The sequence below is a fragment of the Capsella rubella genome, unplaced genomic scaffold (genome assembly GCF_000375325.1).
Source record: "Capsella rubella cultivar Monte Gargano unplaced genomic scaffold, Caprub1_0 scaffold_1, whole genome shotgun sequence".
Lineage (NCBI taxonomy): Eukaryota > Viridiplantae > Streptophyta > Magnoliopsida > Brassicales > Brassicaceae > Capsella > Capsella rubella.
In genome coordinates this window covers 1273494-1293573 of record NW_006238923.1, presented here as the reverse complement: position 1 = coordinate 1293573, position 20080 = coordinate 1273494, and the positions used below count along the sequence as shown (strand labels likewise).

The window sequence follows — 20080 nt, the reverse complement described above, 5'->3', positions numbered from 1 at the left end:
AACCTCTTCTATTCTAATTAAGTTTTCTCCAGAAGAAAGCTGTAAGAAAATCTCTTTTTTGTTTCTTCTCTGTCTTAAACAGAAACTTCTTTGTGTTCTGTTTGATTAATTATAATCGTTATCTCTTTTTTTTGTTCTATAGTATTTTAATTCTGTAGAATTTCTTGTTCAGACCATCACTCTCCAAATTCAATACCACATTCAAGAAGTCTCTCTCGTCCTGGGGAATTCTTTCTTTTGATATTTTCCAGGAACACATTAATTTTCGCGTTGGAGACCATAAATTAAAGAACATAAACATGTCGCAGGACGTAATTTCGTCTCACGAGCAGCTCTCCATGGTGCGTAATTGATTCCTTTCTCCATTATGTGAATAAATATATAACTCTTGCGTTGCTAATTGTTTGTTCTTGATGAATCTTTTTCAATGGTCTCTGAAAACTTTGCATGCATTTGTATTTAAAAATTTATAAAAACTCAATTATACAAATAAAAGTCGAGTTTAATTATATACGAACGACGTTTTCCAATGGCATAACATCATTTTATAAAATCAATGTTTTTGTAAGTAACATCGTTTTCTTAATTTATTCGGTACTATCGATCTTTTGTCAAAATTGCTTCATTCCTTTCACTTTATTTTCTGTTTCTGGTTCTTTTACAATTCAGTTCATCTTCCAAAATTCTGAAACGATCATTTGTAAAGCAAATTTTTAGTTCTAACTCTTTTGTACGGTGTTCATTGTACCTTCTAGCTAGCCAACCAGAAATCGTCACAAGACATAGATAGACTAGAATATTTTATCAGAATTCATTAGATGCTACATCTCCTTTTTAGTAATTCAAGTAATTATAATTATAACTATAATTATAATTACAATAATATGATTAAAAAGTAATTATAATATGAATTATAACTAATTATTTATTACATATATACTGTATATGTCTCTATTTATATTTTAACATATAAAACCACATGAGTTTTATTTGAATTAATTAATTAGTGTAAAAATAAATGATTCTTACTCTTATCTGGGCCTTTATTTGTTGCTGTTAAAGAAATCAGATGTTGGTTCTAATTAAGCAATGTTTTGGTTCTAAAGAAATACTAGAATCCAAAAACTTTCCTCTTATGGAAACTCTCCCTCCTTATCGTTAATTTCTTCCCTAGATTCTCTCTTAATAGAAACCACATAGAACGAACAAGATCTGGTAGTATAAATGTGTAGTTATCTTTAAACGAGTACTGTATTAACTTAACACTAATTAACCTTTAGGGTTATCTGAGTTACTGTTGTTTCTTGTTTCGCAAGAAAAGCACACCAAATAGGTTTTTATGCAAGCCTTCAACGTATGTCCAAGAAGTATCAAATTGCTTTACTTGTCTTTATTTCCAGCGAATTCGATCTTATACTGTTGTTGTTATCTTGTAGGATGAGATCACAAGCCCTCTCACCGCACAAATCTTCGATTTTTGCGACACACAATTATTTCAAGAAGCTTTCAACCAAACTTCTGAAGTGACCTCTGCTTCAAACGGTTGTGGCTACGCCGAAAACAACAGCAACAACTATCCGGACAAATCCAACAGTGGTTCGAATCAAGATCATGAAGACAACAACGACAACGCGGATTTATCGATCATATTTGACTCGCAAGACGATTTCGATAACGATATTACAGCTTCCATCGACTTCTCTTCATCGATCCAGTTCCCTGCCTCCGATCAACTCCAGGAGCAGTTTGATTTCACCGGAATTCAACTTCACCAGCCTCCGAGTACTCTCTACTCTTCCTCCTCCGGCGAACTTCTACCTCCGCCTTTATCAGCTTTCGAAGAAGATTGTCTTTCTTCTGTCCCAAGTTACAACCTTGGCTCCATAAACCCTTCTTCACCTACTTGCTCTTTCTTGGGTAATTCCGGTTTACCAGCTTACATGTCTGTAACCGGGAATATGATGAACACTGTGACTGGCTTAGGATCTGGATTTTACTCTGGAAGTATCCATTTTGGTTCTGATTTCAAACCATCACATGACCAATTGATGGAGATACAGGCTGATAATGGTGGACTGTTCTGTCCAGATCCTATCAAACCCATCTTCAATCCAGGAGATCATCCTCTCCAGGTATATATTTCAAAACGTTGTTTATAAAATTCCCATGTCTAACTCTTTTGTTTCTTAATCTTGTGAAGTTCCTGATCTATATATAACTAAGTTAAAAGGTATTGTTACTGGCAAACATGTTATGAACTGAAATCGGTTTAGTAAAACCGATCTGATTATAACCGGTTATGGGGTTTTGTTTTTGAATAGGGTCTTGAGGGTAACGAGAACCAGAACCACATGGCGGCACCACCGGTTCTTCCGCAGTTAGGGACGGAAATAGCCGGTTTAGACGATCCAAATTTCAATAAAGTGGGAAAACTCTCCGCGGAGCAGAGGAAAGAAAAGATTCATAGGTACATGAAGAAGAGAAACGAGAGAAACTTCAGCAAGAAAATCAAGGTCTTTGTCCTTAACCATCATAACCGGATTAAACCATTGGTTATACATATACCGATCTATTTGAAAGAATTTTGGTTCTATTTCGGTTTGTAGTATGCATGTAGGAAGACATTGGCAGATAGTCGTCCAAGAGTTAGAGGAAGATTCGCAAAAAATGATGAATTTGGTGAACCAAATAGACAAGCTTGTTCAAGCCATCCAGATGAAGACGATGATGATGTAAGAATTAAATATTACTCCGGTTAGAATCTTAAGAACCTATAGCTTCTTGTTTAGTCTTGAAAACCGTTTTAAACCGGGGTTCGGTATGCAGGTGGGGGTAAAGGAAGAAGAACAGCTAGTTGATTCTTCGGACATATTTTCACACATAAGTGGTGTGAACTCTTTCAAGTGCAGTTATCCAATCCAGTCTTGGATTTGATTTGAAGTACTAAAATCACATTTCATGCATAGTCTTGTAAGTTGCAAAGAAAGAAAAAACAACATAGTATTTTATAGAGGTCTTATTGTATATTTATTAGTACATTTTTTGTGTCCGTGACTCATGGTTTGTCGAATAATTAGAACATAAAGAAAAAGAGAGATGAATTAATAATGGGTTTAGGCAGGTAATTATGAATAAATAAATAAAAAATCGTAGAGAGGGAGGAGGGTTTGTTTATGTTAACATAGAACAATACAAAATTTTGTAGATATACTATATATATAATTTGGTATGATACTATTTATGATGTCTATTGTATTTGATGGGTGTTGTATAAATAACAAATAATCATTGAAAATTATTTACTGTATAGCTGTTTCTATTTTCTTTCATCATTAATTTCTCTTAACTTACCGATACACTTTCTAGATGAAAATGTTGCTTAAGATTTCACAATTGTGATATATTTCTTAGGGCATCCTCGTTACAACCCCTAAAATTTGCGAAAAATGATCTTTATATAAGATATATCTTTAATTTGTAACTTAAGGAAAAATATTTCCTAAGATTTTTGCATTGAGGATGGTGTTAGTACATTTATTTTTTGTCCATGACTCATGGTTTGTCGAATAATTAGAACATAAGGAAAAAGAGAGATGAATTAATAATGGGTTTAGGCAGGTAATTATGAATAAATAAATAAAAAATCGTAGAGAGGGAGAGAGGGTTTGTTTATGTTAACATAGAACATTACAAAATTTTGTAGATATACTATATACATAATTTGGTATGATATTATTTATGATGTCTATTGTATTTGATGGGTGTTGTATAAATAACAAATAATCATTGAAAATTATTTACTGTATAGCTGTTTCTATTTTCTTTCATCATTAATTTCTCTTAACTTACCGATACACTTTCTAGATGAAAATGTTACTTAAGATTTCACAATTGTGATGTATTTCTTAGGGCATCCTCGTTACAACCCCCTAAAATTTGCGAAAAATGATCTTTATATAAGATATATCTTTAATTTGTAACTTAAGGAAAAATATTTCCTAAGATTTTTGGATTGAGGATGGTGTTAGTGTGCTGCTTTGCAATACATAATAATAGATAATAATGCATTTTGGATTTTAAAGTATTTTTGGAAGCAACAAAAAGGTCGAGCAAGAGTGCCTCGATCCAATTTCACGCCCAAAGGTCCAACGACAATAATACTTTTGTCATTTTTTGTTGGTAGGTTTATAGATTCCTAATTTCGTCGTCAGACGTTTTAGAGTTTTAATTTATTAGAATTCTTGGACTCAAAAATGACAACTTAAGTTTTTTTTTTTCTTCCGTTTTTCTTTGTAACTATTATTAAACGGTTTACGATTCACTTTTGGATATATTTGACTGATCTGTTATATTATATGAAAATTTGAAAATATCAAATGTAGATAATTATTTAGTTTTTTTTTTTAATGATAATTTTTAGTTATTACAGGAAAATTATAAACTGAAAGGTATGATTTATTCGAGAAGTTCTATATAAAAGAATTAATGTATGTGGTTGACCATGACCCATCCCTAAACGTACGCCATGTTAGATGTTCCTATACTTTTGATGCTCTTTATATGTATATTGTTACTTTTGTCAACAAACAAAAAAGTGTTGACAATAAACTCGTAACAGAAAAATGATGTTGATAATAATTAACAACCTATCATAAAAAAAGAAATTCGGACTGAACTAGAAACAATATATTACTAGTTTGGAAACAGAAAATGTATAAACTCATATAAAATAGCATAAGGTACATGCAAAACAATTTAGATGATGTACAACGAGTAGCTTTTAAGTTTTCCACGTTACAGTCTGAAAACCTCTTTCTCTCGGGGTTTAATAAATATATTACGACGATTAATACTCGGTACCTATGTACCACTAATCTTTGATTCAAGTAGACATGTTTTACACCTTTGTGATGTGGTCTTGAACCCCCCATTTAAGCTAAATGTACAATTTTAGTAGATAAAAATCATCTTGCTTCTATAACTAGCAGAACAAGTAATTAGTTAGAAATTAGATAACTTAGTTTACCAATTTGATAGTTATCATTCTAATCTCATGCATCGACCCTCCTTTTTGTTATAATGTTTTTACTTAATCTCAATGCATGGACACTTAAAAACTTGAGTATATACATATATAAAAACTATGACAACTGAAACATCGCAATATTACGAGTAACAAAATAGAATGACTAAAAAATATCGAAGAACGAATCAGATTGACAAGAATGTTGTTTATTTTTTATAAGCAAGTCCTTCAGTAGTTACAACGTTTAATTAACATGATATTACATTATTTCCCACCAATCGTATAATTTTTTATTACGGCTTTTTTTTTCTCTTTCTTTTGAGACGACCACCAATCATACAATTTACTTCATTTATATAAATGATAATAATAATTACTCCACAATATATATAAAACATGTTGACGGCACCTTGAAATAATGCAAAAACTGCGGTCAAAATTAAAATAATTATATAGAAGTTAAGAGAGATAGTGACATGAGAGTGTGTTGTTTAAAGCCACCGAACACACACACACACGCACCTCCCACTAAAAGCCAATTAACCAAAAGTTGTGAAAACAAGACTTAAGTGGAAGGAAGGAAGATTGGAAAAAATAAAATAAAAAATATGATATAAAAAGTGGATACAACGCGTTAGGTTTTTGTACAATACACACATTACTTTGATCATCATCATCATCATTCTCTTCATATCTGTTGCTTCCAAGCTTTGCCCACTTTCTTGTTACTCATTTTGGTTCCTTAAGAGAAGAGCGATACTTGTTTATGCTTTTATCTTTCGTGAGACAGACCGACGAAACAGAGAGCAATAAGCCAAACAACCCACGAGGAGAATCCAACATTAATCCAGGTACAAAAAAAAAGCATTGAAATGAAATATTTTTTATAGCCATTTGAGCTTGAAGATGTATCAAATTTTTATTATTGCATGAAACTGAGAATCTTTTATTTCTATTTTTTTTTGTGTGTTGGAAATTTGTCTCCAATCTTGGATGCATTTGGTTTTGAAAATGTAATATACTAATTTGGATAAGAATCTGGCCATGCACAAGAAAAGTTGTTTCTACTGTCCAAATCTTTGTTTTTTATGCACTTTATAAAGACATAGGTTTGTATACATAATGTTTGTCTTTCAAATATTTGTGCAGCTTCAAAACTCGTGATTAGGCATTCCTCTCGTGTTGGATCTCGGATTCGACGACAGAGATGGTGGGTGATGCTCAAAGCAATTCACTGATGAATGTGAGCAGTGATGTGAATGCATCAAGGAAGTTGTTTAGACAGAAAGATGCACAACGTTTCTCGCTTTTATGCAGCGGCAAATGGTTACAGATTGTTAGAGGCAGTCCCAAAGTATCATGTGAGGTCGTCTCTACTTCTCCAAGTCATTTTTCAAGCAAAGTTGGAGAAAACTACGAGGCTGAATCCGAGAAGTTGCATAAAAAGGTAATCATCCCCTTATCAAGCAAAGCGTCGTTCTTGTCAAACTACTCTCAGGGAAACCTTCAGTTCACTATGGGAGCCAATGGTACGCCTCATTTTGTTTTCAATTTGGAGAATCAGAAAGATGTTTATGTGGCAAACTATGTGGAAGACCTAAGTGTTTATATGATCTATCTCCAAAGAGGAGTGTCATCATCCTCACCAAATCTAGTTGGTAGAATTAAAGTATCCACTTTGTCTTCAGAGAGAGGCATAGAGAGAGAGTTTGTTTTGTTTAGTAGCAATGATCAGATACTTAGTAGGGGGGAAAACAGAGGATTGCCTAATGTCAACAAGAAAATTAGAGGTATCTCAAGATTGAGCAGAACAAGCTTTATACCTGATTTGTGTTCTTGGGACCAGCCATTCGAAGAAGAACCTAGCTTTGATGTTGAGCAAGTTAATCTTTTCGAAAACAACCTTCCAGCAAATCTTGAAACATTAGCTGTTGTTGTGAAACAAGAGAGAGTCAGAGAAGAAAGTGGAGGTTGGGGATTGAACTTCTTGAAGAAATCGCCGTTAGTCCAATCTAATGATGCCATTGAGACTGAAACTTCATCATCTGTCACAAGTATGGATGTTGTAATTCCTTCAGGTATACATGGAGGACCTGAAGATGGACCTTTGAGTTTGATAGAGAGATGGAAATCTCAAGGAAACTGTGACTGTGGAGGATGGGACTTAGGTTGTTCCTTAACACATCTTAATTGCCAACCACGGAAAGACCAATTCGAGCTTTTCATAGAGGTAACGTTAAATCGTTTTTAAAGCTTCGATTGTAATACTTTCAACCCGTAACAAAAAAAAAAAAACTAATTTGGTAATATTTTCATGGATCAAAGCAAGAAACAATTGGATTACAGATGGTCAATGTTCGCGGAGGTGTCTACTTCGTTCAGTTCGAAGCAAATCTATCCATGTTGCAATCATTTTCAATTGCTTTGGCATTCATACATAGCCAGAAGCACCGACCAAAGATTATAATATAAACAGTATCCTTATATCAGTTTAGCTTTTTCATTTTTAAGAATTTACTACCAGAAACTAGAAAATGTTGGGAAAAATGTCTAAATAACCAAACATTTGAATGTCGATACATATTGTCAGAAAATAAAAATATTTTGCTACAAAAATTCTCAAGTTTGTATCTAGACAGATCATCATCAAATGCAAGCAATTGACTAATCTGATGTTTAGACAATAGCATTGGCAGCACTAGCAATCCTTGGCCAAAGATCAGCACATTCTTTCCCAATAGGACCAGTGATTGCAGAACCTTTCATTTCTCCCTTGGGATTGACGATGACTCCAGCATTATCTGTGAAATAAAGGAACACGGTACCTAGATCAGTACTTGCTTTCAAAGACAATTACAAATGGAAACAAATAATGATAATTGAGGAATATGTAGAATCCATATGGAGCAGATGCAAGCGTTCAAGCAATAAAGCATCTGTAACGAAGGACACAATTTTAGTTTCCCAGACTTGTAACCGTATCAACACCCTCTAAACGTGTCGGTGGATACATGACTTAAGCCTGGTGAACGTCAAACACATATATACTACACAGCTGACTACAAGTTATCATACAATCATACAATCAGCAGCAATTCAAAACAACAAGAATGTAGAGTTCAAATGGAGCAGATGCAAGCGTTTGAGCATAAGAGTATCTGTAACGATAGAACACATTTACATCTACCAGACTTGGTTTTGTATTTATACACCCTCTGTATGTGTCGATGCATACATGACACAATTCTGGAAAATGACTGAATCTACATTCGCAATAAATTAGGAGATATCTACAATATAACCACAACAAAGCATTTCTACCTATTCATAACCTAATGATAACAAAGTTAAGAATGTGGAGTACAAATGGAGCAGATTCAAGGGCAAAAGCATTAAAGTATCTGTAATGATAAACACTTAAACAATACCAAAGCTTGTAACTGTATCAAACCATTAAAAAAGGGTGACTTAACCTTGGTGCTAAATTACAAATCTTAACATCCAATACATGATTAGGGGTTTAGAGAGAAGAGAGCAATTCTAACCTTCGAAGTACATGAAAACACCATCCTTTCGGCGCCATGGTTTGCGTTGCCTAACGATGACGGCAGGAAGCACCTTTTTCCGGAGATCGGGCTTACCCTTTTTGACGGTGGCCATCACCATGTCGCCGACGCAAGCAGAAGGCAATCGGTTCAGACGACCTTTGATACCCTTCACGGAAATGATGTAAAGGTTCTTTGCACCGGTGTTGTCGGCACAGTTGACCGTCGCAGCCACGGGAAGACCCAGTGACATCCTGAATTTGTTACCAGAGGTACCTCCACGCCCTAATCAAAAATTCAAATCACAACATCCATTAAAGCAACATAAAGGGTAAATCAGATCTAATAAATGATAATAGAGTAAAAAAAGAACGAACCTCGCTTCGACATTGTTGACGGCTTGAAGAGAAATCTGGATTTATGGTTTTAGGGTTTCCGGTGACATATATAGTGACGCATACTTCTAGGGTTTTCACTCACAGCGACTTAAGAGGAAGAAGATGACAATTGCGCTTTGAGCCCAAGTTCTATATATTTTAGGCCCATCAAAGCCCACGACGAGTTTTATGTTAGTATACTTACTTACCAGTAGAATTCTCTTCTCTTCAAGTGTTGAGAGTCCCACATCGGAAAGCTGAAAGAGTCGGACAGTGGAAACTTTAATATAAATAGACTTCACTATCCATAGTTGCAAACCACGCAGCCATGTGGTGAGCACAATGCGAACTATTCTTTCGCCTTTTACTAAAGAATACCGTGTGCTCTCCACGCTAAGTGGCATACGCCTATTTTTGGAGGGTTTCACTTATTGTGAGACCCAACAACTCTCAGTTTAATCTTTTATCATTTGTTTATTAGCTTTCTCCGAGTCCAGGTCCAAACCCATGGAATGGGACTAGATGGATAGCAAGCTAATCTAGGTTCAGCATATGGTTCTGAAATATATATGATTGTGATATTTGCATTTTTCTCAAGTTTTTTTTTTTTTTTTTTAATCACTGAATTGATCTGTGATTATTATAATGTCCGAACAATTTCATGGTTGGGTGTTCGAAACAGGTTCATCGTAAGATAATATGATATTTAGCTGTTTAGTTTAACAGTTAAAGGACCAAAATAATTATGTGTTGCAGACATAATTGGATGTTGAGTATTAAACCATATTTTATCTCTTCTTTTTTTTTGGGGATATATCAACAACATGAAGGTGTGTAGGTTGAGTAACAATTTTGAAACTAATTGTTACGCTGGATTCGTTTTTTTTTTTTTTTTTTTCATTTCTTTTCTTTCTTTAAAGTTTTGTATATTGGAAGAGAATTTGTATTTAAAACTTATGAGAATAAACATATTTGTATTTGAAGAAGTTACTTGGAATAGGAGATTTGCTAATTACGGTTAATTTCATGAGTATTCCTTATTTTACTCACATCCTCTCCTCTTCCTAAGCACAATATTTTTTCGCTGTCGTTTAGGTTTTTTCCAAGTTGTCCTCTCCACCTCCTCAATTCTCTCTGTTTTTTGTTCTTTCTGTCTCTCTCATTTTTTCCATTATTAAAACGAAGAACTCCTTTTCTCTCTCCTTGTGCATTTGATTTCTTACAAAACCTGAATCAGTCTGGTCTTTCTTTTATCCTTCTTGCTTCCCCTCCGTGATGGTTCATCATTCTCGGAGGGAGTCTTTTTCCGACATGGCCAACTTTGAGGTTTGTCCTGATACCGATCTTCTCTGGCCATTCGGGAAGCTTGATGGTCTTGATCGGGATGAAATCCGTGAAACCGCATATGAGATATTTTTCGCGGCATGTCGGTCATCACCTGGATTTGGAGGTAGAAATGCTCTCACTTTCTACTCCAAGCACAATGGTGGTGACCATCAAGGCGATGGAGTAGGAGGAGGATCTGGATCGCCTAACGGGTCTGCCTTCGGATCTTTAGGGAGGAAAGAAGTTGTGACAACACCAACAAGCCGGGTGAAACGAGCGTTAGGGTTGAAGATGCTTAAGCGATCTCCGTCTAGGCGAATGTCCACAGTAGGAACAGTTGTGGGAGCCGTGTCTGCTCCTTCATCCCCTGGTAACAATGGAAGCATTGGAGGTGGTCTAGGACACATTAGCCCTGGGGCTGGTTTTTTGACGGCGCCACCTTCTCGACCTCGACGACCATTAACCTCTGCAGAAATCATGAGGCAACAGATGAGAGTGACAGAACAGAGTGACACTAGGCTTCGAAAAACCCTAATGAGGACGCTTGTTGGCCAAGTAAGTTCCTCTGTTTTCTCCATTATGAATGAAATCTCTGTTTCATGATTAATTAAAAAACGTTTGTAATTGTTGTTATCTAGACGGGTAGGCGAGCAGAGACAATAATACTTCCATTAGAGCTTCTTCGTCACGTGAAACCATCAGAGTTTGGTGATGTACATGAGTATCAAATTTGGCAAAGACGGCAACTCAAAGTCCTTGAAGCTGGTCTTCTCCTTCATCCATCAATCCCTTTTGATAAGACAAACAACTTTGCAATGCGTCTCCGAGAAATTATCCGCCAGAGCGAGACAAAACCCATTGATACCAGCAAAAGCTCAGAGATAATGCCAACACTTTGTAACGTTGTCGCCTCCTTATCATGGCGCAATACTAATCCCACCGCCGAAGTTTGCCATTGGGCCGATGGATACCCACTTAACATTCACCTTTATGTGGCGCTTTTGCAGTCGATTTTTGACATACGTGATGAGACGTTGGTTCTTGATGAGATCGATGAGCTTTTGGAGCTGATGAAGAAGACATGGTTAATGTTGGGGATTACCCGACCTATGCATAACTTGTGTTTCACTTGGGTTTTGTTCCATCAATACATTGTGACATCCCAGATGGAGCCAGACTTACTTGGTGCCTCTCACGCCATGCTGGCTGAAGTTGCCAATGACGCCAAGAAGTCTGATCGTGAGGCTCTTTACGTGAAGCTCTTGACTTCGACATTAGGCTCAATGCAAGGATGGACTGAGAAAAGGTATTTCCTTTTGCCTTTGAATTATTGACATGGTTACAAACAACTGAATCTGATTACGAATGTGTGATTATATATATGTATAGGTTGTTGAGCTATCATGATTATTTTCAACGAGGGAACGTGGGATTGATCGAGAATCTTCTACCATTAGCCTTGTCTTCTTCTAAGATTATGGGGGAAGACGTGACAATCTCTCAAGGGAATAGTCAAGAGAAAGGTGATGTGAAATTGGTGGATTCTTCAGGGGATCGGGTCGATTATTATATAAGAGCATCTATTAAAAACACATTCTCAAAGGTAACTTTTTGACTAGATAATAAATAAGTGTGTTTTCTCGTTTTCTTTTGGTCGCTATGTCTTCTGTGTTTCTCATAACATTACTATTCTAAACTGTATCAGGTTATAGAACAAGTGAAGGCCGAAATCGCAGTGACAGAGGAAGGAGAAGAAGCAGCAACTATGTTGCTTCGGCTAGCTAAAGAGACAGAGGAGCTTGCTTTGCGCGAGCGCGAGTGTTTTAGCCCAATACTTAAGAGATGGTACATGGTTGCAGCTGGAGTCGCCTCTGTTTCACTTCATCAATGTTATGGTTCCATCTTGATGCAATACTTAGTTGGTCGATCAACTATTACGAAAGAGACAGTTGAAGTTCTACTAACGGCAGGGAAGCTTGAGAAGGTTCTTGTACAGATGGTGGCTGAAGATTCTGAAGAAAGTGAAGATGGAGGCAAAGGGCTTGTTCGAGAGATGGTCCCATATGAGGTTGAGTCGATTATAGTACGACTACTAAGGCAATGGATTGAAGAGAAATTAAAGACAGTTCAAGAATGCTTGAACAGAGCAAAGGAAGCTGAAGTATGTTTGTTAAAGCTTTACTTGCAGTTCAAGTATACAAACGTATCATCTATTTGAATCATTTTTTTCTTTTCTTTTTTTTTTAATGTAGACATGGAACCCGAAATCAAAATCAGAACCTTATGCACAATCTGCTGGAGAGTTGATGAAGCTAGCTAATGATGCCATCGACGAATTCTTTGAGATCCCGATTGGGATTACAGAGGATTTGGTTCATGATCTTGCTGAAGGATTAGAAAAACTCTTTCAAGAATACACCACATTCGTAGCATCTTGCGGTGAGTATAAGAATAAATATGTCATTACATATAACAAAACCATTGGTGATTGATTGAGTGGTGGTGGTTTTGTCAGGTTCAAAACAGAGTTACATTCCTACGCTTCCTCCACTTACAAGATGTAACCGAGACTCAAAGTTCGTGAAGCTATGGAAGAAAGCCACGCCGTGTACTGCCTCGGGAGAAGAACTTAACCACCTCGGTGAAGCCTCACCTGGAAACCACCCGCGTCCTTCGACCAGCCGCGGTACACAGCGCCTCTACATACGTCTTAATACTTTACATTTCTTAAGCTCTCAACTTCACTCCCTCAACAAATCCCTTTCGCTCAACCCGAGAGTACTCCCCGCGACGCGAAAACGTTGCCGGGAACGGACCAAATCATCCTCGTATTTTGAATTCACTCAAGCGGGAATCGAATCTGCATCCCAACATGTCTCCGAGGTTGCAGCCTATAGATTAATCTTCCTCGATTCATACTCGGTCTTCTACGAAAGCCTCTACACCGGAGATGTCGCTAACTCGAGGATCAAACCCGCATTGCGAATCTTGAAACAGAACTTAACGTTAATGACCGCAATTCTTGCGGACAGAGCGCAAGCATTGGCGATGAGAGAAGTCATGAAGGCTTCGTTCGAAGTGGTTCTAACGGTTCTACTCGCAGGAGGACATTCCCGAGTTTTCTATCGGACGGATCACGATCTAATCGAAGAAGATTTCGAGAGTTTAAAGAAGGTTTATTGTACTTGCGGCGAAGGACTTATACCGGAAGAAGTGGTGGATCGAGAGGCAGAGACAGTTGAAGGAGTAATTCAACTTATGGGCCAACCAACAGAACAACTAATGGAAGACTTTAGCATTGTGACATGCGAGTCAAGCGGAATGGGATTGGTCGGGACCGGACAAAAACTTCCCATGCCGCCAACAACTGGAAGATGGAATAGGTCGGATCCAAACACGATTTTGCGAGTTCTTTGCTATAGAAACGACCGTGTCGCTAATCATTTTTTGAAAAAATCCTTCCAATTGGGTAAACGAAGATGACACAAGTAATTTTAAAAAAAAAACATAAACAAGAAATGTCATCTTCCTATGTCGTGATCTGTTGTACCTGTATATGTGTTTCGAGATTTAAGATTTAAGAGTTGCAAAACAAAGTTTTCTTCACTAGATAAATGGGAAAATCCAAAGATACCTGGTTCTGTATGATAACCAGAACGGCGTGAAAACTGATTTTATTGGTTTAGACATAAAAACTCGGTTCGGAGATAACCCCGAGTTTAATCAGAACGACGTCGTTTAACCATTATAACCTCTTTTGACGAGAGTCTCGTCCTCTTCTTTTGTTGGCCGTAGCGTTATCTTTGTTTACAAAGTTCAAAGTACAAAGCATAGTAGTAACATAAATGGCGACAATGGCGACGCAAGGGCCTTGGCTGAGGATTGCTTCCGTATCTCAGCCGAAACCAGTGACGAAATCAACCGAACTAGGGTTTCTCACTTCTCAACTCAGCGGCGTAAGAATTTCACATAGTTACAGTGATGTCATCAATCGTACAGCTTTACCTTCCGCTCCCTCTCTCCAACCCATCGTCGCTCGTACGCTTCTCTCAATTCTCATTCCTGACTTCTTTTTATTAGGGTTCAATAATTTGTGTCAAAGTTTAAATGTTTTTTTGGCTTTCCGTTTGTCGTTTAAATTGAGAAGAATTTATCAATGCTTCAATTCCTGTAATGAAATTTCGTATCGATTGTGAATTTCAATGTTTAGCGAATGCGGCAGAAGGATTTTTATGAAAGATTTCAATTTTTTCGAAAACTGTTTTGTTAAAGCTATTGCTACTTCTATAACGTGTTTAGCTACTGCTATTTATCTATAACGTGTATAGCTTGGTCAGTAGCTTAGATAGCTTAGTCAATATCTTCGTTTGTCCCTTTTGGTCATTTTCTACACAACACTTTAGGTGATATCTCTTTCTCTGTATAACAATGCATTGATGCTTGAATAATAAAAACACAGAAGATAAACCAAACACATCTTGTTCTTGTCCTAAAATTATCATGGTATCAGAGCAAAATCTGGGATTTTCGAGTTAATTATTGAACACAAAGTAAGCTTCATCTGAAGTTATGGCTGACGCTCCAACACCTCCATCTACGGCTGGCACTCAACCACCTCCAGTTACAACTCCGACGAACACACAGGTAACTGAGGTCCGACGCACGATTTCGCCGTACGACTTAACGGCAGCTGATAACTCGGGAGCTGTGATCTCTCACCCTATACTGAAGACTAATAACTATGAAGAGTGGGCATGTGGTTTCAAAACTGCGCTACGCTCTAGGAAAAAGTTTGGATTTCTCGATGGAACTATTCCTCAGCCACCGGATGATTCACCAGATCTGGAAGATTGGCTGACGATTAATGCGTTACTAGTCTCTTGGATGAAGATGACTATTAATTCAGAGTTACTAACGAACATCTCCCACCGTGATGTGGCGAGAGACTTGTGGGAACAGATTCGGAAGCGTTTCTCTGTTTCTAATGGGCCGAAGAATCAAAAGATGAAGACAGATCTTGCTACTTGCAAGCAGGAGGGTATGACAGTGGAAGGATATTATGGAAAACTCAACAAGATTTGGGATAATATCAACAGCTATCGCCCACTTCGGATATGCAAATGTGGTAAATGTGTCTGCAATCTCGGAACACAACAAGAGAAAGACCGAGAAGATGACATGGTTCAACAGTTTCTTTACGGTCTGAATGAAACTAAATTTCACACCATACGTTCAAGCTTGACGTCTCGTGTACCTCTTCCGGGGCTGGAAGAGGTTTACAACATAGTGAGACAAGAAGAAGATATGTTGAATAATAGAGTGTCTAAAGAAGAAAGAATTGATGTCTCTGCTTTTGCAGTTCAAGCACGTTCTGAAGTGAACTCGAAGCCCCAAAACAAGAAAGTCTGTAATCATTGTAATAGAGGAGGTCATTCACCAGAGAACTGCTTTATGTTGATTGGTTATCCAGAGTGGTGGGGAGACCGTTCAAGAGAAAAATCAAACTCGACCAGTTCAATAGGCCGTGGCAGAGGAAGATTTGGGCCTGGTTTTAGTGGAGGACAAACTCGGCCAACGTACGTGAATGCGGTCATGGCCGGGCCATCCTCATCTACTGAACAAGTGAACCGTGTAATCACTGACCAAGACCGTGATGCGGTTAGCGGGCTTACTGATGAGCAATGGCGTGGAGTTGTTAAGCTTCTCAATGCTGGAAGAAGTGATAACAAGTCCGATGCTCATGAAACTCTATCAGGTACATGTTCTCTTTTCTCTTCTTGGATACTTGATACAGGTGCGACACACCACATGACTGGAAAACTGGAATTGTTGAGTGATTTGAGAACTATGTCACCAGTTTTGATTGTGTTAGCTGATGGGAATAAGAGAGTGGCTGTTAGTGAAGGAACAATTAGACTTGGTTCACAACTGATTTTGAAATCAGTTTTCTATGTCAAGGAGTTGCAATCAGATTTGATCTCTGTTGGGCAGATGATGGATGAGAATCATTGTGTTGTTCAACTCGCTGATCACTTCCTTGTGATACAGGACCGCACTACGAGGATGGTGACTGGAGTTGGTAAACGAGAGGATGGAAGTTTTTGTTTTCGGAGAATGGAGAATGTAGCAGCTGTGCACACTAGTGTGAAGGGCTCTTTTGATCTCTGGCATAGGCGTTTGGGACACGCATCAAACAAGATAGTTAACTTGCTGCCTAAAGAGCTTTTGTCAAGTAGTAAAGATATTTTGGATAATGTATGCGATACATGTATGCGAGCTAAGCAAACTCGTGAAACATTCCCTCTCAGTGCTAATAGAAGTTCAGATATTTTTCAACTTATTCACTGTGATGTGTGGGGACCATACCGCACACCGTCTTATTCTGGTGCTCGATATTTCTTGACGATTGTTGATGATTTCTCACGTGGGGTGTGGGTATATTTGATGACTGAAAAAGGTGAGACACAGAAGCATTTGAAAGATTTCTTGGCCTTGGTTGAACGACAATTTGAAACTAAGATCAAAACTGTGAGAAGTGATAATGGGACTGAGTTCGTTTGTATGCGTGAGTATTTTTTGCAACATGGAATCACACATGAAACTTCATGCGTTGGGACTCCACATCAGAATGGAAGGGCTGAGAGGAAGCACCGGCATATTTTAAATATTGCGAGAGCTTTGCGGTTTCAGTCACATTTGCCGATTCAGTTCTGGGGAGAGTGCATCTTGTCGGCGGCTTATCTTATCAATCGCACACCGTCGATACTTCTTCAAGGTAAATCTCCGTATGAGATGTTGTACAAGACAGCTCCCCACTATTTTCACCTTCGTGTTTTTGGCTCATTGTGCTACGCACATAACCAGAATCATAAAGGAGATAAATTTGAGCCCAGATCAAAGCGTTGTATCTTTGTCGGGTATCCACACGGCCAGAAAGGATGGAGATTATTTGACTTAGAGGAACAAAAATTCTTGGTCTCTAGAGATGTAATTTTCCAGGAAACAGAGTTTCCATATGCAAAGGAGGAGTATAAAGAAGATGATGGTCCTATGCTGAGTTGTGTGAATCAATCTCCTATTTTGTCGAGCGTCATTGATCTTCTTGAAGTAAATGGGCCAAATGTCAGTACTCAAACAGGCCCAACAACTTCTGTCGTGACATCAGTCCTTGATAGTGATGGCCCAAGTACTCAACAACTTGAGTCTGTCACTTCTCCGCCTCTTTTAGTTGAACCAGGGACCACGACAATGAATATTTCTCCATTGCCGACTGAGTCATCTACGTCTCCGAATGCAATCACGGAGCCAACACCACTTGGGCGTGGACATCGTAAGAAAGAAAAATCGGTAATTTTAAAAAACTTTGTTACCAATACTGTGCGGGTAGAATCTGATTCCAAAGATGAATCTTCATCTTCTCTCTATCCTATTGAGCAATATGTTGATTGTCATCGCTTCTCCTCATCCCACAAGGCTTTTCTCGCTGCTGTTACCCTCGGTATGGAACCAACAACGTACAATCGAGCTGTGATTGAAAAAGTTTGGCGTGATGCTATGTCCGCTGAGATTGAATCTCTGCGCGTTAATCAAACTTTTTCAATTGTGAATTTGCCTCCAGGGAAGCGAGCCATTGGTAATAAATGGGTTTACAAGATCAAGTATCGCTCTGACGGGGAGGTAGAACGATACAAGGCTCGCTTAGTGGCATTGGGTAATCGTCAAGAAGAAGGAGTGGACTATGACGAGACTTTTGCTCCGGTCGCAAAAATGAGTACTGTGCGTGTGTTTCTTGGAGTGGCTGCTGCTCGTGACTGGCATGTACATCAAATGGATGTACATAACGCATTCCTACATGGTGATCTGACGGAGGAAGTGTATATGAAATTGCCTCAGGGATTTAAATGTGATGATCCGACCAAGGTATGTCGTCTTCATAAGTCTTTATACGGTCTAAAACAAGCTCCGAGATGTTGGTTCTCTAGGCTTTCTTCCGCCTTGAAACAATATGGCTTCACACAATCATTGTCTGATTACTCTTTGTTTAACTACAACAATGATGGCATATATGTTCATGTCCTCATATATGTTGACGATTTGATCATTTCGGGTAACTGTTCTGAGGCTATTGCTCAGTTCAAATTATATCTGGAATCTTGTTTCCACATGAAAGACCTTGGTTTACTCAAATACTTTCTCGGTATTGAAGTAAGCCGCAATGATCAAGGATTCTACTTGTCCCAACGGAAGTATGTTCTGGATATTATTTCTGAAATGGGACTTCTTGGAGCTAAACCATCAGCTTTCCCACTTGAACAAAATCATAAACTCTCGCTGTCCAAGTCTCCTCTTATATCTGATCCTGCAAGGTATCGTCGTCTTGTTGGGAGGCTTATTTACTTGGCTGTCACACGTCCTGAGTTGTCTTACTCCGTTCACACTCTAGCACAGTTCATGCAACATCCGCGTCAAGATCATTGGGACGCTGCAGTTCGAGTTGGTCGTGACTTAAAATCTAATCCAGGACAAGGAATTTTGCTCTCTCGCAATTCCACTCTTCAGCTTAATGGTTGGTGTGATAGTGACTATGCGGCTTGTCCTCTCACTCGTCGTTCTCTCACAGGATACTTTGTGCAGCTTGGTGATACTCCCATATCGTGGAAAACGAAAAAGCAGCCCACTGTTAGTCGCTCTTCCGCGGAGGCTGAATATCGAGCTATGGCGTTTCTCACTCAAGAACTCATGTGGCTCAAGAGGGTGCTTTATGATCTCGGTGTCACTCATGTTCAACCTATGCGTATCTTCTCTGATAGTAAATCTGCAATTGCTCTAAGTGTCAACCCGGTTCAACATGAGCGCACCAAACATGTTGAGGTGGACTGCCATTTTATTCGTGATGCTATCGTGGCTGGTATTGTTGCTACTACTTATGTTCCTTCTCATCTACAGCTCGCCGACATCCTCACTAAAGCATTGGGTCAAAAGGAAGTTGGTTTCTTTCTTCGCAAGTTGGGCATTTTCGATGTGCATGCTCCCACTTGAGGGAGGGTGTTAAAGCTATTGCTACTTCTATAACGTGTTTAGCTACTGCTATTTATCTATAACGTGTATAGCTTGGTCAGTAGCTTAGATAGCTTAGTCAATATCTTCGTTTGTCCCTTTTGGTCATTTTCTACACAACACTTTAGGTGATATCTCTTTCTCTGTATAACAATGCATTGATGCTTGAATAATAAAAACACAGAAGATAAACCAAACACATCTTGTTCTTGTCCTAAAATTATCATGTTTTGGTCATTACAGGAAGAATCTGCCCTTTTACTGGGAAGAAAGCAAACAGAGCAAACAAAGTGTCTTTCTCTAACCACAAGACAAAGAAGTTGCAATTCGTCAACTTGCAATACAAAAAGGTATGGTGGGAAGCTGGGAAACGTTTTGTCAAACTTCGTTTATCAACCAAGGCCTTGAAGACCATTGAGAAAAACGGGATCGATGCTGTTGCCAAGAAAGCTGGCATAGATCTTCGCAAGAAGTAGAAAATTGTTATTTCAATCTGATGAGGTATGTAATGTGTAGTCGTCTTTTTGGTACCAGTCATTACCCTTTTCTTTTGCTACTCAACTCGGCAGTTTTTATGGATTTTCTTATCATACAACCAATAGTAGAGCTTTGTCCCGTTCTTGGCATTGTTCGATTTGTTCAATCACTTTTTAGGTGGTTAACTGTTTTGTTTGTGAAACAAATAATTTTTTCTCTGTGGAACAGTTGAGAAAGACTAGACAATTCACACGAAACATATATAAGTGACC

The 20080-nt window shown here is 38.1% G+C and overlaps 5 protein-coding genes and 1 non-coding gene across 6 annotated transcripts; 5 read left to right on the top strand and 1 right to left on the bottom strand.

Annotated features, from left to right (window-relative positions):
* The first annotated feature begins 258 nt into the window (after window positions 1-258).
* Window positions 259-3090, top strand: LOC17899611. The gene is made up of 5 exons (XM_006304983.2): window positions 259-341; window positions 1437-2132; window positions 2322-2513; window positions 2607-2732; window positions 2827-3090. Exons 1-5 carry the CDS (start codon window positions 300-302, stop codon window positions 2932-2934), a joined length of 1164 nt encoding a protein of 387 aa, XP_006305045.1. The 5' UTR covers window positions 259-299; the 3' UTR covers window positions 2935-3090.
* Window positions 3091-5732: 2642 nt separating this feature from the next.
* On the top strand, window positions 5733-7522 carry LOC17897654. The gene is made up of 3 exons (XM_006305881.2): window positions 5733-5877; window positions 6176-7256; window positions 7352-7522. Exons 2-3 carry the CDS (start codon window positions 6234-6236, stop codon window positions 7496-7498), a joined length of 1170 nt encoding a protein of 389 aa, XP_006305943.1. The 5' UTR covers window positions 5733-5877; window positions 6176-6233; the 3' UTR covers window positions 7499-7522.
* Window positions 7523-7561: 39 nt separating this feature from the next.
* On the bottom strand, window positions 7562-9052 carry LOC17898969 (60S ribosomal protein L23). The gene is made up of 3 exons (XM_006304779.2): window positions 8949-9052; window positions 8572-8856; window positions 7562-7827 (listed from the first exon to the last, which is right to left on the bottom strand). Exons 1-3 carry the CDS (start codon window positions 8959-8961, stop codon window positions 7703-7705), a joined length of 423 nt encoding a protein of 140 aa, XP_006304841.1. The 5' UTR covers window positions 8962-9052; the 3' UTR covers window positions 7562-7702.
* A 220-nt stretch (window positions 9053-9272) lies between these two features.
* Window positions 9273-9389, top strand: LOC111828791. Its single transcript, XR_002832552.1, has one exon. It is a non-coding gene; the product is annotated as a U5 spliceosomal RNA (small nuclear RNA).
* Window positions 9390-10128: 739 nt separating this feature from the next.
* Window positions 10129-13856, top strand: LOC17898355. The gene is made up of 6 exons (XM_006306285.2): window positions 10129-10829; window positions 10913-11580; window positions 11664-11877; window positions 11980-12435; window positions 12527-12713; window positions 12790-13856. Exons 1-6 carry the CDS (start codon window positions 10224-10226, stop codon window positions 13755-13757), a joined length of 3099 nt encoding a protein of 1032 aa, XP_006306347.1. The 5' UTR covers window positions 10129-10223; the 3' UTR covers window positions 13758-13856.
* A 226-nt stretch (window positions 13857-14082) lies between these two features.
* Window positions 14083-20026, top strand: LOC17898592 (50S ribosomal protein L28, chloroplastic). Its single transcript, XM_006305730.2, has 2 exons — window positions 14083-14312; window positions 19575-20026. The coding sequence occupies exons 1-2, from the start codon at window positions 14120-14122 to the stop codon at window positions 19805-19807; spliced, it is 426 nt and encodes a 141-aa protein (XP_006305792.2). The 5' UTR covers window positions 14083-14119; the 3' UTR covers window positions 19808-20026.
* Window positions 20027-20080: the final 54 nt, after the last annotated feature.